Source organism: Rhinopithecus bieti, unplaced genomic scaffold, assembly GCF_001698545.2.
Source record: "Rhinopithecus bieti isolate Rb0 unplaced genomic scaffold, ASM169854v2 scaffold_29034, whole genome shotgun sequence".
NCBI lineage: Eukaryota > Metazoa > Chordata > Mammalia > Primates > Cercopithecidae > Rhinopithecus > Rhinopithecus bieti.
Window position 1 is genome coordinate 363537 of NW_016812875.1, and position 14574 is coordinate 378110.

Genomic DNA, 14574 nt, shown 5'->3' on the forward strand with positions numbered 1-14574 from the left:
CGAAGTCAGCAAAAATGAAGGTGCTTGAAAGTTGGTAAATGGGGCATATGTACTTCTTTGAAATATCTTTTTAGAATCCTATGTAGGATTTAACAATAAGCCTGAAATCTGACATAGGGAAAATAACTGGAAAGTTTTTCTAATACTCCAATTGCTTAGAGAAAATGTAAGCATGAGATTTTAAAACTTTACCTCACAGAGAGCAAAGGAAAAGTGAGATAAGGATTTTAATGAATTTCTGATAGGGTTCAGATTTATGTTTTAGTGAGTCAAATACATTTTTTACAATAGAAGTAAGCATAATAATTGCTACCATTCACTCATTCATTCGCCTATCCAATATTTACTACATGTACACAGTGGGACTGAAACCGTAATGCATGTCTTATCTCTAACTCTCAAATGGCACCCATCAGGGAGCTTCCTCACTGGTAAATGCATTGGGGCTCAAGAAAGACGAAATAACTCACCTACGAGCCAAAAGCTAGAAAATGGCAAAGGGGGTGTTCATACCCAGTTCTGTCTTACTCCAGAGTCTGTGCTGTTTCTGTTACACCACAAGGGCCCTCTGGTACTGGGTTTGTTTTTATTATCTTACGAATAGGCCAATACTTTGTTATTCACAGTCCTTCCTATCCCATAGATCATGTATAAAACAAAGTAGCTCTTGATTCAATCTTATGAAGCAGACAAGCTGGGCAGAACTGACAGTACTCAAAAACCCTCTTAGTAAAATGACTATCTTATCATGATGTTTCCTGAGCCTTTCCAGTGAGGTTAGCCAAGAATCCTGGGATAATAGAAAGTATTAAACACATGAGCTGTACCCTGACTCTGCCACATGCATGCCATGTGACCCTGAGCAAGTCACTTACCCTCTAACCTTTGTGACCTTTAGCATCCTCATCTGTGACACTGAATTCATAAGATTAACAAAGACTGTAGAAATAGTATCATCTGCCTCACAGATATATCCTATGATAACTGTGAAAAACCACATGAAATAATACATGTGAAATGGTCTAGTACAGGCATGGGTGCCATTATACTATTCAAATAATGTTCATTTTATTCTTTTCCAGAATTCAGCTGATTTTTTTTGATGACTAAAAGTCCTAAAATAAAATCTAGAAAGGAAAAAAACACAAAACTATCCTGATTAAAGCCTGTGTTCACCTCCAGAAAATGCTTTCATATACTTTACGTACAGTCTGGCCCAAACCAAGTCCTGAACGCTTCATCACCACAGGCAGAGCTCGCACAGCCACTGGGGCTGACCCAGGAGTGAGGGTGCGAGATTTTCATCTAAAATAGAAGACTCTCTTGCTTGCTAACTCTTAACACACAGTAATGCCCAGGAAACATTTGCTGACTGAATGAAAGACTTTTTCAGTTTGGAGCAGAAAATAAAGAAAACAAGTCATTTTGGAAGAAAGCAATACATTTAACTATTGGATAGGCAAAACACAATTCTGAAGAATAAAATTTTTATCAAAAGTTCTCTCCTCCCATCATATAGTTGTAAGTTAGTGTGAAGCTCCAAACTTAATTTTCATGCCTCTGCACCTGAAGAGATACTGGCACTCAGAAATTTTATATGCCTTGTTTAATCAATGGCAGACTATGAAAGCGAGCTATTAAAATAATTCACAGTAGGTTATGGTCTCAGAAGTCAAGATTTTGGTGATTCACGACAGTCCAAGTCAGCCTCCTTTTGGGGTAGTTTAGCTGTTTCTGATAGCTAGGTTTATAAGGCCTATCTTTTCTCGAGAACAGGTGCTTGCTCATTCAGGGCAAAGAAAGTATGGCTGACTTATGACTGTATCGTAGTAAAAGCACAACACAAAAAAGGGTTAAAAATTTACATTCTAATTGAAGTAAAAGCTGAGAAATGGACCCCAAAGACCTCATCTCAGCTAAAGTGAATGGCACGTACGAATCCGTGGTTCCACCCACTTGCTCTCCTGATTTCCCATAGTTGCCCTATTAGAGCAGGATTGGCAAGTCTGAAGGAGGGGATGCCAAGGAGATAGCCTCACTTTTCTGAACTTGCTCAGCACTAGTGTTGATGAGCTTTGGAAAATAACCATTTTATTTATGTCTGTAGGTCAGTGGTTCTCAAAGTATGGTTCCCTCTGCCAGATCTCAGGTTAAAGATGCTTCAAATCAGTTTCGAATGCTGTCTGCTGTGGGCCAGTTACCCCCGTAGACCCAGGAAGAAAGAAACAAGCTACTAATATCAATGCCTTGTGTGGGTCAAGCATCGCACCAAGTGCTTTCTTGCATATGCAGATTTAAATGAAACCACACAAACACCCTGTGTTTTTTCTAAAACATCAGGTTTGCATCAGAGATGAGAAAGCTGAAGTTTGAAAGTTAAGTATTATGCAAACATATCTTCACATTTCTATAATAAAGTTTGGGAAAATGTATTACACTTTTGCCCTGACATACTTCCAACATATCTATAATTAAATAAAGTACTAATAATACCTGCCACATCTCTACCTTCCTTTTTAGTTCCTCCTTTTCTACAGATTCATTTAAATTTGCTAGGGCTTTGGCCGCCAGTATTCTTCTTGCCTCAGCACTCAATTCAGACTGTAACGTAGGGTGTGAAGCTGCTTCAGCCAGATCGTTACTGTCCTGGGTTTCATGTTCAACCAAGAACTGTGCTTTCAGACTGGAGCCATAGTCCAGAGGTCTTTGGGGTGTACTGCTGATCTGCCTGACAGACCCAGGGCTCCCAACACCATGAGTTTTACACTGACAGTGAGACACTTGCTGGTGAGTAGGGTTTGGATCCTTATTGACATTCGCAAAGCTGGGTGAAACTGGCTCCCCAGGGCTGTGTGGGCCTGAAACATCTGCAGAGAAAGCTCTACTCTGCTGTGCTTCCTTTGGAATGATCCGTCCATGGAAAATTGGTGAGCCATTATCTTTGAGCCCTTCCAGCCCTCCAAACTTAGACTGACTCCAGAAAGAAAGTGTGCTGCGAACCAAGGCTTCCTTATGTAAGTCTGGTTCTGGAGACTGTGGGATGTAACAATGGCCTATGGGCTTCTGCTGCCTGGGGTTGTGGCCAACCAAGACCTGGACAGGCACTGTCTGTGGAGGCTCCCCTTGCTCCAGGAGGTTCTCGGCCCTCTTTAAATCTGAGTCACTGTAGCTGAGCCGCCTTTTCAGATGAGAAAGGGGTTGAAGGCACTCAACATTCCGCCTTTTCCAAAGCGGGTCAAACTCTTGCTCATTGGAGAAAATCACGCCTCGATTGTCAAAATCTGCTGCCACTGCAGTGGGGTTAGACGGGTTGGACACATCACTGTCATTCCTCAGTAACTCTTTATCCAGCTGCATGGTGACCATCTCAGACATGGTCTTTTCTATTTCAGCAGAGAGACCAGGTCCTTTGGACACGTCCTTCATCACCACTGGCCTGTTTTCCGCTAAGTCCAGAAGCAATTTGCAAACTAGGTGGATAATTTTTGGCACATGTTTCAGAAGTCGTGCCTCATAACCATGAAGCAGATGACGCTGGCGAATTAGATATTGAGCTAAGGTGACAGCATGTGCTTTGGGATCACAGCAAGAGAATATATTGCGGAGAGGAGTTAGAAACTGAGTAAATTCCCTTACACAGAGGAGCTGTCCTCTGGTTTGTATGGAATTAGGTCGCTTTGCCCGCACAAATATAATTGCTTGGTCAGCAGTCATTCTTGTTGCAAAAACTAAGTAACAGGCTATTAAGACACCTAAACAGTGAAGAAGAGAAGACTGGTATGAGAAAAGTTTACATTTTAATTTTATTTATCACTCTTTGATGATTTACAAATTGAATATGTATTAACAAATCAAATACATAGAGGCACATTTTAAGGACAATTATGATGATAACTTTGTGACTTTTTGTAGAGGTGTTATTATTGCTTATTCCTTACTGCGCAGAACTTTATTAAATGTCTACGTGGCACCCCCTCCCCATGGCTGAGTCATCTCAGTAGCCCAGAGCTGTGCCAGCACAGGCACAATGCAGGTGAGTAAGTGTGCAGGAGGGAAGGGAAACTGATCATCTGGATCATCTATCCTCCTTGTTCTACTCAACTCCAACAGAAGAAAGCAAATCCTGTTTCTATTTTCCACTCTGAACAGTTCTTGAGAATTTCCATCCAGTCAATCCATACACTTTGTGCTTGGAACCTCCCACCCTGCCATCTTTGCCATCAACTGCTGGCACATCCCAGCTTGGCACTCTCCCTACCACGGCAGTTTCTTCTTTGGGGATTATTCATATTCACAGCCTACTTTTCCTCCTGGCAATTCTTTTTCCAGATTTGTGCCTATATTAATATGTGTTTTTCTTCAGACCATGATATAAGTCTATTTTCCATAAGCAATTATGGAAAATTAAGCAATCTTAAGGAAGCCAGCCTTAATGGTATAAACATTATGTACTCTTATTAACATCTAATTAAAAGGAATAACTAGTAAGATTATTACTAGTTAAAAGGTAATAATTACTAGTGAAAAGGTAATAATAAATTAATTCAAATGTAACAGTCAATATTAAAGTAAAAGGCAAATCAAATACACCTGTGTGATCCCCAAGTTTGTGAACATCTTGTTACATATGAAAATCAGAACCTCTGAAAACTGCATGCTCTCCAGTTCACAGCCGGGAACAACCTATCTTTCTCACTAGGACACAGAATATCTTAGTATAAATGTAAAATGTCTGCAGAGCTATCATGTCAATGTCTAGAAACAGTGAGATTTTGGCTTGATCCTAAGAGCTACCAATCTCAAGCAAAGCTGAGTTTCCTCCCCGAGCATGCTTCCAGGTATGCGGCAGACCCCCTGGCAGGAGCACAGGTACACTGTGGACAGAGTCGAGCTGCATGTGGTTGGATCAGATGACGATGCAAATTTCAGCCCTATGGCCTTTATTTTTGCCCTAATATCAGCACTGTAATGAAATTGAGCTGAATGTTTTAAGTAAAATCACTGACTTTTTAATAGAATTCTAGGCACAGACAGACTCTTCTTCACAAACAAAATCCTTATACCTTCAAAAATGGAAAGCACATGAACTCTGGAGTCAGACAACCACGGATTTAAAGCTTGGCCCTGGCACTTACTAAATGTAGCAAATTACTTCTCTCAAATTGCAGTTTCTCCAACTCACATTGTTGCTAAAGACTTTAAAATGACATACATATGGTCATTGTAACTACCTGTTTACAGTATTTCAAATACCTTAAAATTATTTTTGATTTAATTTTTAAAGTTGACATAATAATTATACATATCTATGGGGTATATAGTGATGTTTTAATACATAAGATGTATAGCGATCAGATCAGTGTATTTAGTATATGCATAATCCCCAACATTTATCATCTATTTGTGCTGGGAACATTCAATATCCTCCTTCTAGCTATTTGAAACTATATACGATTTTAACTATAGACACCCTACAGTGGTACAGAACACAAGAACTTACTCTCTTCTTCCACCTGACTCCAAAGCTTTGGTAGGATTCTGAGAAACATCTATCCTCAAATTAGGAAATCTTATTCCTTTTATGTTTAAATATGCCTACAAGGCAATAAACCACCTCTTAGGACTTACCTGTTCGACCAAGCCCTGCATGACAATGGATAGCTACTTTTCCTTCCTGTAAGGCAAATGTCATCACCTTCACCATATCTAGGATAGTAGTAAGAGATGCTACACCATAATCCTTCCATCCGAAATTGTAGAAATAAACTAAGAAAAAAGAAAAGGAAAAGAAAATCAACATACAGGAAATGAACGAAAGTACATACACTAATGAAAAGTACGCAGATCTACACTGAGGCATGTAGATCTCAGTGCATACACTGCATAAAATAAGAGGGATTTTACATTCCCAGTAACTTTACTGTCAACATTTACTCACAAAGCATATTTTATATTACTGAAGACATTTCCTGCAGAAACTCAGCCAGAAAGAATTATGGTGAAGTAGAATTGCAAATTAATAAAGTCAGTGATTCATGCTATAGTTACTCAGCTATGGAAGGAAAGCATACACTCTTGTTTAAGCAGGGAAATGTGTCTTAATGACTGATAAATAGCTTAAGACAGTATATATAGGTTTTCTATCCAGTGTAAATAAGCGTCTTAAAAACAAGTTCCAAGATTGTTTATCCTTTCCAGCCTGGTTTGAAGGACACATGTTGAGTGTATTTCATCCCAAAGCTCCTGTGATTGAGGTGGCTTTGAAATTGTTAGAAGTAGAATTCCTGGGCATCATTTTGGGAGCAGGGCTGGACAGCAGTAAACCTGGAGCATGTCCAGGTTCCAAACCTGACTACCATTTCTAAGCTGTGTGATCTTAGGCAAGTAGGTAATTCTCTAAGCCCCATGTGGCTTCATGTGTAAAATAGAAATAACAACAACTTTGTTACACAACTGCTTTAAGGGTTAAATGAGATAATAGTGGCTGGCATTAACTAAATGTTAATCATTATTACTACAGGGTCTCCTCCCAACATCTCTCTTACAGGAACAAAGAAATCCTATACTTTCAACAGCAATACCAAAGAGAATGGTAGCTCATTTTTTTCTGATCCTTACTACTATGCAGGAGGTATTTATTCCTGATCCTTACTACTATGCAGGAGGTATTTATTTCCATCACCTTTTAAATTTAAGAACCCAGCAGAGAAAAGTCTCTGAGTGCTGCCTTTGATAATTCATGAGAGGAGGGTGGGAGGAACTTACTGCCAGCCTGCATGAAAGCCTCAGGAAGGTATGTGAAGCCACTTTCTTGTTCCAGAGGGTTCCCACAGCTAGCATGCTCACCAGGGCGCTGGAGGTTGATTATTGTTTTATGCCATGGCTTAAAGGAAAAGGGCAGTCAGTCATGTTGGGAACTAGCATTTTTAAAAAAATAACCTTTTTTGGCATTAATTAACATTATTAATTACTCTCAAAATCTTAATTTCTCATTTCAAATACACCTTTCACTGCCTATTGTTAAAATGAAAGCACTTTCTCACTTGAAAACAAAGGCAATGAAAGAACAAACACATGAATTTCCTCACTCATGTATGGACAATACAGCATTTACCTGAGGAACTGATCAATGATGTGGTACTTCTCCAGGAGCTCAGAGGATGGGCGGGCCATGGCCAGTATATTATCAGTGACCCTGCAAATGGGTGGAGGGACTGGTGAGATGTGCTGAAACCTAGGAAGTTCCAGCCCAAAGAGATGTTCCAGCCCTGAGCGATGATTTTTTTCTATGATTTCAACAACTCTGTTAGAATATTCTTTTTTTGTGTATACATTTTATTTGAACAGGTAATACAGTTTCATGGTTCAATAAAATCAAAACAATACACAAAAGTATGTACTAAAATGTTTGCTCTTACCTGTTTTCATGCACTCCATTCAGTTTGTTCCCCATATGTAGTCATTGGTATTAACTTCATGGTTATCATTTTAGTGTTTCTTTTTGCAAATACAAGCAAATATGAATATTTATTCTTATTTCTCTGCTTTTTTTTGTACAAAAGGTAGTGTAGTAAAGGCACTGTTAGATACTTTGCTTTTTTCTCTTTAGGTTAATTTTAAATTTTTGATAGTTTTTGGGGTACAGATGATTTCAGGTTACATAGATGAGTTCTTTAGTTGTGAATTCTGAGATTTTGGTGTACCCGTGTAAGAATATTCTTATACAAATCTGGCTTCAATTTTGGCTGATTAGAGCGCTAAGAAACTCCAGCTTCTTAAATCCCTGGAAAAAATTCCAGGACATAAATTATTTGTGGATTCCAGCAAAGTATTTTCAAGGACTCTCAAGAGATTCTAGTGGACATGATGGAGAAAACCCAGCTGGTGGCGAAGGTAACAGTCTGGATTGTTACTCAATGGGTAGTGACTTATAAGAGGAGGGACGACTGGGAGATATTTTTAGTTATTCAAATATCTGAATCTTAGTTACCTAAGGTGTTAAATGGGGATAATAATGCCTGTCTCACAGGGTTGGTGTGAGAATTCAGTATGATGTGGATGTAAAGCCTTTGGCACAAATCCTGACATGCAGTTATGAATAAATACTGAGTTACTGTAATTTGGCGACAAATATGGGTTCCAGAGTCAGTCGGGCTTGGTTTCAAATGCTGGCTTTTCTACTTTCTAGCTTGGTGGCAAATTACTTGGTCTCTCTGGAACTCAATTCTTTCATCGATAAAATGGCATTAACAGCTCACAAGAGTTTTACGACAATAAAAGATATTAGTATGAAAGCATCTAGCACACTGACTGGCCTACAGCCAAATGGATATTCACTGAATGAATGAGTGGGCAGATGCCCAATAAATGACTATTACTCTTGTCAGGCCTCTGGGCTCTGGCTTCACTCTGTTCTGTTCAAATTTCTCATCAGTGGCCTGATGAGATACATAAGGTAAGTCTGTTGGAAGTTGTGGGTCATATGAATATCAGGGGAATAACACAGACTGGCAGGACAGGATCCAAAATGACACCTTTCCCTCTGAAAGAAGGCAGGTCGCTTAACATGGGACCCAGGTGAAAAAGACTCACAGGATTTAGTCAGCAATAAAGCAAAAATACACAAATGACCTAAGCTACATTATTAGAAATTTTCTTGTCGGACTATGAATGTTTCCTTCTTCATACTATTAGTATGATCGTGATGGACCAGAATATGACCTGTGGCGAACAATAATGACAGTGGACCCCAGACTATATCACTACAGATGTACTGAGCAAATCCAATATGAAAAAGTACAGGTTGTAAGGTGGATAAGCCAGTTGAAAAATATCTAATTTAAAAATGGGTTCTTGATGTATAAAATAATTCACTATTAGAATTAACAGTGAATTCCTCTAAGTATGCTTCAAATGTGATTTATCAGAATTTTCAGATGTTACATCAAAAAGGTGTATTTGACTAGTTTACTGTTTATTAAAAAGCAGTATGATTAAAGAACAATATTAATTGCACTTACACACCATAAAAAAAGCAAATATCTTCTGTTTTCTACCGAGCTGACAACTTGTACCACTTTTATTAGGGTAGACTGAAGAGTATTTGTATGAAAATGTGACTTTTCATATAGAATATAGGAATAACATAAAAGCTAAAGCTTACTTGCATGAAACTGAAAAATTCCACATGTATCTCATAATCTTCTCAAATTTATAGCTGAACAGTTTTATGATTTCTAAACATTTCTGAAATTTAAGTGCTATCTAATTATCCATTTCTTAATACACTTTATATATATCATTTCACTTACTTAAAAAAATCCCTATGGTTTTGGTTTTATTATTTCCACCTTACAGATAAAGAAACTGAGGGTCAATAGGCCAAGAACACACAGCTAGGGCAAAGCCAGACCTGACTGGCAAAGTGAGGTCCTGACTTCAAAGTCCCATACTGCTCCTCCCACACTTCAGGGCTCCTGGCTCACACAGAGCCTCTTTCCTGTATCCGACAGAGCTATGAAAGACCAACAGGATCACTCACCAGGATGAGTAAACCCCCTTAATGGCTTGTTCCTGCTCACTCCAGCGGGCTGGATTCTCATACTTGCAAGCTCTACCACCACACGCCATGGAACACGCCATGTGTCCAGGAATGACATGCCGTAAGCGCTCTCCTACTTTTGTGTACTTTGGTGTTGGACGTTCTAAATTTCCTAGAACATGTAAGGAAAGGAAAATTCAAAATTCCACTCTCCAAATGAAATTGTAACATGGGAAACAGCTTCCATTTTATCTCAGGATGGCAGATGACAAGCCAGTGCAAAATCGCCTTCATCTTGTCAAGAAAACAAAACTGTTTCCCCATCAAAGTGACATATATCTCTTAATGACACATACCGGCAATTAGGAGGAAGAAACTGTAAAAGCAGATGTTTTACAAGAGAATGAGTTTTGTTCAAACCTATATTTTTAATAAAAAAAAAAATTTGATCATTTTATATCTTCTTATATATTCACTAAAATACTTAGCATAACAGACAGCAAAAGTATAATATAGAATAAACTTCCAATATTTAAAAGGTATAAGCACAACACAGCCGATTCCCATTCCTCAAACTTACATACAAAGGTATGGCAATCTATAAGAAGAAAGAGACCTTTACTTTTTCTTTCGGGGAAAGTTGGGTTTCCCTCTGCATGGTTGACTGAGGAAACAGCCACCATCACCTGGAGAGAGGACGAGGACAGAAGCTTCGTGGCAGAGCCGGAGCCCAAGCCAGAGCCCCGCCGGGCCTGCTGCAGCCGCAGTACTAGGTCTGAGGTGGAGTGCCGGCGGCCCTGGAGAAAGGAGCTGAGGAAGTGCACGGCTGAGGGCCGCCTGGTTGCATCCTGCACCTGCATGGCACTGGGAGGCAAGAGCCAGAGGCAGGGAAGAGTCAGCCCCACTTACTCAGTGAGGAACTTTCACTGAGAGCAGGGAGCATTGCATCGTTCTGTATGATCTAAGAGCCATTCAGATTGGCTGACTGGTTTCCATGGCGACGAACAAAGAAACTACTGATTTCCACTTAGATCTGAACAGGCAAAATCCAATATGAACAGACTGCATTTTGGACAAATTGTTCAAATATAGGGAAGAATAATATAAATTTTAAATATATTGATTACTAAATTTTGTTTCTCAAATGCACTTAAAATATCTAACCACTCAAAGAATTACTCCCCAAAATATTGTAATGAATTTAGAAAACTGTCTTCATGATGCAAAAACTGTCTTTTAAATACATGTTAAAAGGCTTAAATTCTGTTATTCCTTTCACAATCTGTCTCTGGATATTTTGAAAAAAATTACCTTTCTCCTCATTTGAATAGTGTAGAAAAAAGTTAATTGTAATAAAGTGGGATATGCTGGATACCTTACAACATTATCAAAATATCATCCAGTTTTTCATAACCAAAACCACTTCTATTTTTTCTTGGTAAAACTATTAAAGAAATACTTGGATTAAAAAATATATTTTTAGAGATGATATATCATTAGAAGACATTTAACTTCAAGTGTTCATTTTCAGAATATGAAAACCCAATTCTTAGTTATGCCTCTGTTGGACAGTTATAGTAGCCATGCTTCTCAAAAACTCAAAACATCATTCTCTGCCTTTTGTTGCAGTGAAGGAAAAAAGAAGCTTCAATAATGTCTTGGCAGAGGCATATAAAGAAAACTCACTAAGTATCACATTTTTAAAGGAACTAGATGAGGGGGAGGTTGCAACTTGAAGATAAAGGATATAAAGAAAACAGAAAGTGCAACAACCGCTAATGTACTCATTGTCCGCCTCCTCCCTTGTTAATGTCACGCTGTGCCCTCGCTTGCTCACTCTCTCTCTACACAAATGGTATTTCAGATGTGTGTGCACAGAAACAAACTACTGTACTGCCACAGATAAGGCTATTTTCTTTTCTTTTAACGATTACTAATGCTACACCAAGCTCCCTTTAAAATGCCACCCCCATCTCCCCAATAATGTGCACTTTTGTCAAATAAGACAATGACACAGAATTCCAGTTTGGTGTTCAAATTCCTACTCTATGTGTAGTATTATGCCTTTGTTATTTAGAATACAGCCATGGAAGAAAGCACAGCTTTCCTGTCAGAGGAATTACATGAGGATTATTCTAGGCAAGGCCCTCAGGACCCTCAGGGCAACACAGAAACAGCAGTTGCACAGAGCTCTGCATGACAGGAACATGAACTTATCGGCAGGAGGCCCTAAATGCTCAAACTAAGGAGTTGCGTATTTGTTATCTGAGTAAGAGGGAGTCTAAGAATATTTCTGAGCAAGTCTGTGCTTCTGAGTATGTGGCACTCCAGAATGTTAACTTAGCTCTTGAGAGACAAGAGTGGTGAGCTTTGCAGAGACAAGTCCATGGCCTGGAGAACCAGTATCTGAGGACATCTACAGAGAAAAGTCAAAAGTAACTGCTTTCAACTACACTAAAAATGAACACTAATTTCATTAGATAAGGGGTAGGGGTAGGACTTATTTAGACCAAGCTAAGGAAGGGATGGTTTATAGATCACCTCAAGAATAATCTCTGTGGTGAAATCTTGAGACCCGGGTTGCCCTCAAGTAAACGCAAAATGACTGAGCTGACCCCAGTTACTGTACAGCCAGTGACCCTGTGTCAATGTCTAAGGAAGTCAAGCCTAATGCAAACAGGATTCTGCAAGGTGAAAGGAGTCCTTTCTGCATGCTTGCTCAGTGTTCCCAACAATGAGGTGTTGTGAATATACCTTGCATTGATGTGGCAGATGAAGAGAAATGTACCCACCTCTGGACACGAGAACCAAACTTAGAATAATATGTAAGGAACCAAATGAGATACGGATCATGACAAATATGAAGTCAGTCACAATAAACACAACAAAGAAACCCAGTAAAATGTACCAGTGAGTACTGAGTCTTTTCTTCCTTAATTTCTATTTTTTTTTTTTCTTCTTCCTTAATTTCTACAAGTGGGCAGGTTAAACACTGAAAAGTGAGATCTAGAACACCAAGAACTGGTAATTTCCTTCTATAGTCAAGATTTCAGAAAGGGCTCATTACTTCCTAAAGTCATAGAACGATAGGCTGAGAATGCAGTGGGTGCCTGGTGGGTGTGGGAGGCCCACCTATCCGCATTCTTAAGTCCACGGAGGAGTCACTTCCAGGAATTTGCTGTACAGCTGAATTTCCAGCCTCGTGCTCTCCACTTTTTGAGACAAGAGGCTCACTTTGCACAAGGGAACTGACTATTCCACTGTTAGACAGCTCAAATGTTTTCTTTCTTTCCGTCTTTAGAGATGGGGATCTCACTTTGTTGTCTAGGCTGGACTTAAACTTTTGGGCTCAGGGGCTCCTCCTGCCTCAGCCTCTTGAGTAGCTGGGACTACAGATGCCTGCCACCACGCTGGGCTTCAAATGTTCTCTAGTGCTGAGTTAAAATCCATTCTATAAATATTGGTTCTGGTTCTTCCCACTAAAAATAAAGAATAAAGCATCTCTTTGTCTTGAAAGATTTTCAAATATCCAAAGACAGAACTTTTCAAATATCCGAAGATAGAACTTATCCAAGACTTTCCCTATTTCTGTTTTTCAAACATTCCCAGGTATATGTAATTGTTTCCGGATCTTTCACCATAATATCCCTTCTTCTGCGGGCCCTTCTTCTCTCCCCTTCATAGCTAAACCTCCAAACCAAGGTGACTACACCTGCCATCTCCACGTGTCACAGGTTTCATCCTCAGCCTCCTCAGCTCTGGCCTCTGCCTCCACTCTCAAATCTAACCGCTCTTGCTATGGTCTCTGATCATCTATCTCAAGGTGGACTCTTTAGAGCTTCTATTTGGCTGTGCAGCAGCATACAACACAATTGAACACTTTAGTTTTAATAAAAAAAAAATTTTAAGACAGCACCTTGTTCTGTCACACAGGCTAGAGAGCAGTGACGTGATCATAGCTCACTGCAGCCTTGAATTCCTGGGCTCAAACAATCCTCCTGCCTCAGCCTCTTTGGTAGTCAGTAAGACAGGTGCCTGCCACCATGCCTGGCCCATACATTTTTTAGAATATTTTATTTTTTTACTTTGAATCAATGCCAAACTTACAGAAAAGGTACAAAAGAGCACAAATAATATTTTTCCTTGGCTGGGCATGGTGGCTCATGCCTGTAACCCCAGCACTTTGGGAGGCTGAGGAGGGCAGATCACCTGAGGTCAGGAGTTAGAGACCCACCTGGCCAACATGGTAAAACCCAGTCTCTACTAAAAATACAAAAATGAGCTAGGTGTGGTGGCGTGTGTCTGTAGTCCCAGCTACTTGGGAGGCTGAGGCAGAAGAATTGCTTGCACCCAGAAGGCAGAGGTTGCAGTGAGCTGAGATTGCACTACTGCATTCTAGTCTGGGCAACAGAGCGAGACTGTCTCAAAAAAAAAAAAAAAAAGAATATTTTTCCTTGAATTTTTTTACAATAACTTGCAGAAATATTGCCCCACTATGCCAAATAATTTAGTGTATATTTCCCATAAAGATATTCTTGAAAATTACCCCAAATCAGAAAATTATGGTTGAGATATTACTACCTGCCCTCTGTTGCTCAGACCTCAGCCTCACTGATTACTCCAAAAATGTTCCTTACAGTAAAAGGACATGTTGTATGTAGTTGTCCTGTTTCTTTCACCTATTTCACACTAGAACAAGTTCCTCAGTCTTTCCTCGACTTTGATGACCTTGACACTTTTGAAGAGTATAGGCCAGTTACTTTGTAGCAATCTCTCTCAATTTGGGCAAGCTGTTTCTTTGGGATTAGACTCAGAAGCCCTTGCATTCACTAGTAAAGAATGATACCGGCCGGGCGCGGTGGCTCAAGCCTGTAATCCCAGCACTTTGGGAGGCCGAGACGGGCGGATCACGAGGTCAGGAGATCGAGACCATCCTGGCTAACACAGTGAAACCCTGTCTCTACTAAAAAATACAAAAAACTAGCCGGGCGAGGTGGCGGGCGTCTGTGGTCCCAGCTACTCGGGAGGCTGAG

The 14574-nt window shown here is 39.7% G+C and overlaps 1 protein-coding gene across 1 annotated transcript in view; it reads right to left on the bottom strand.

Moving 5' to 3' along the window:
* PTPDC1 (protein tyrosine phosphatase domain containing 1) overlaps window positions 1–14574 on the bottom strand; it is an 81318-nt gene that overhangs the window by 7079 nt on the left and 59665 nt on the right. Inside the window, 6 exon segments of the mRNA XM_017847079.1 lie at window positions 2494–3752; window positions 5629–5766; window positions 6766–6876; window positions 6879–6883; window positions 7115–7195; window positions 9542–9713. Of these exon segments, the coding sequence (XP_017702568.1) occupies window positions 2494–3752; window positions 5629–5766; window positions 6766–6876; window positions 6879–6883; window positions 7115–7195; window positions 9542–9642 (1695 nt within the window). The 5' untranslated portion in view covers window positions 9643–9713.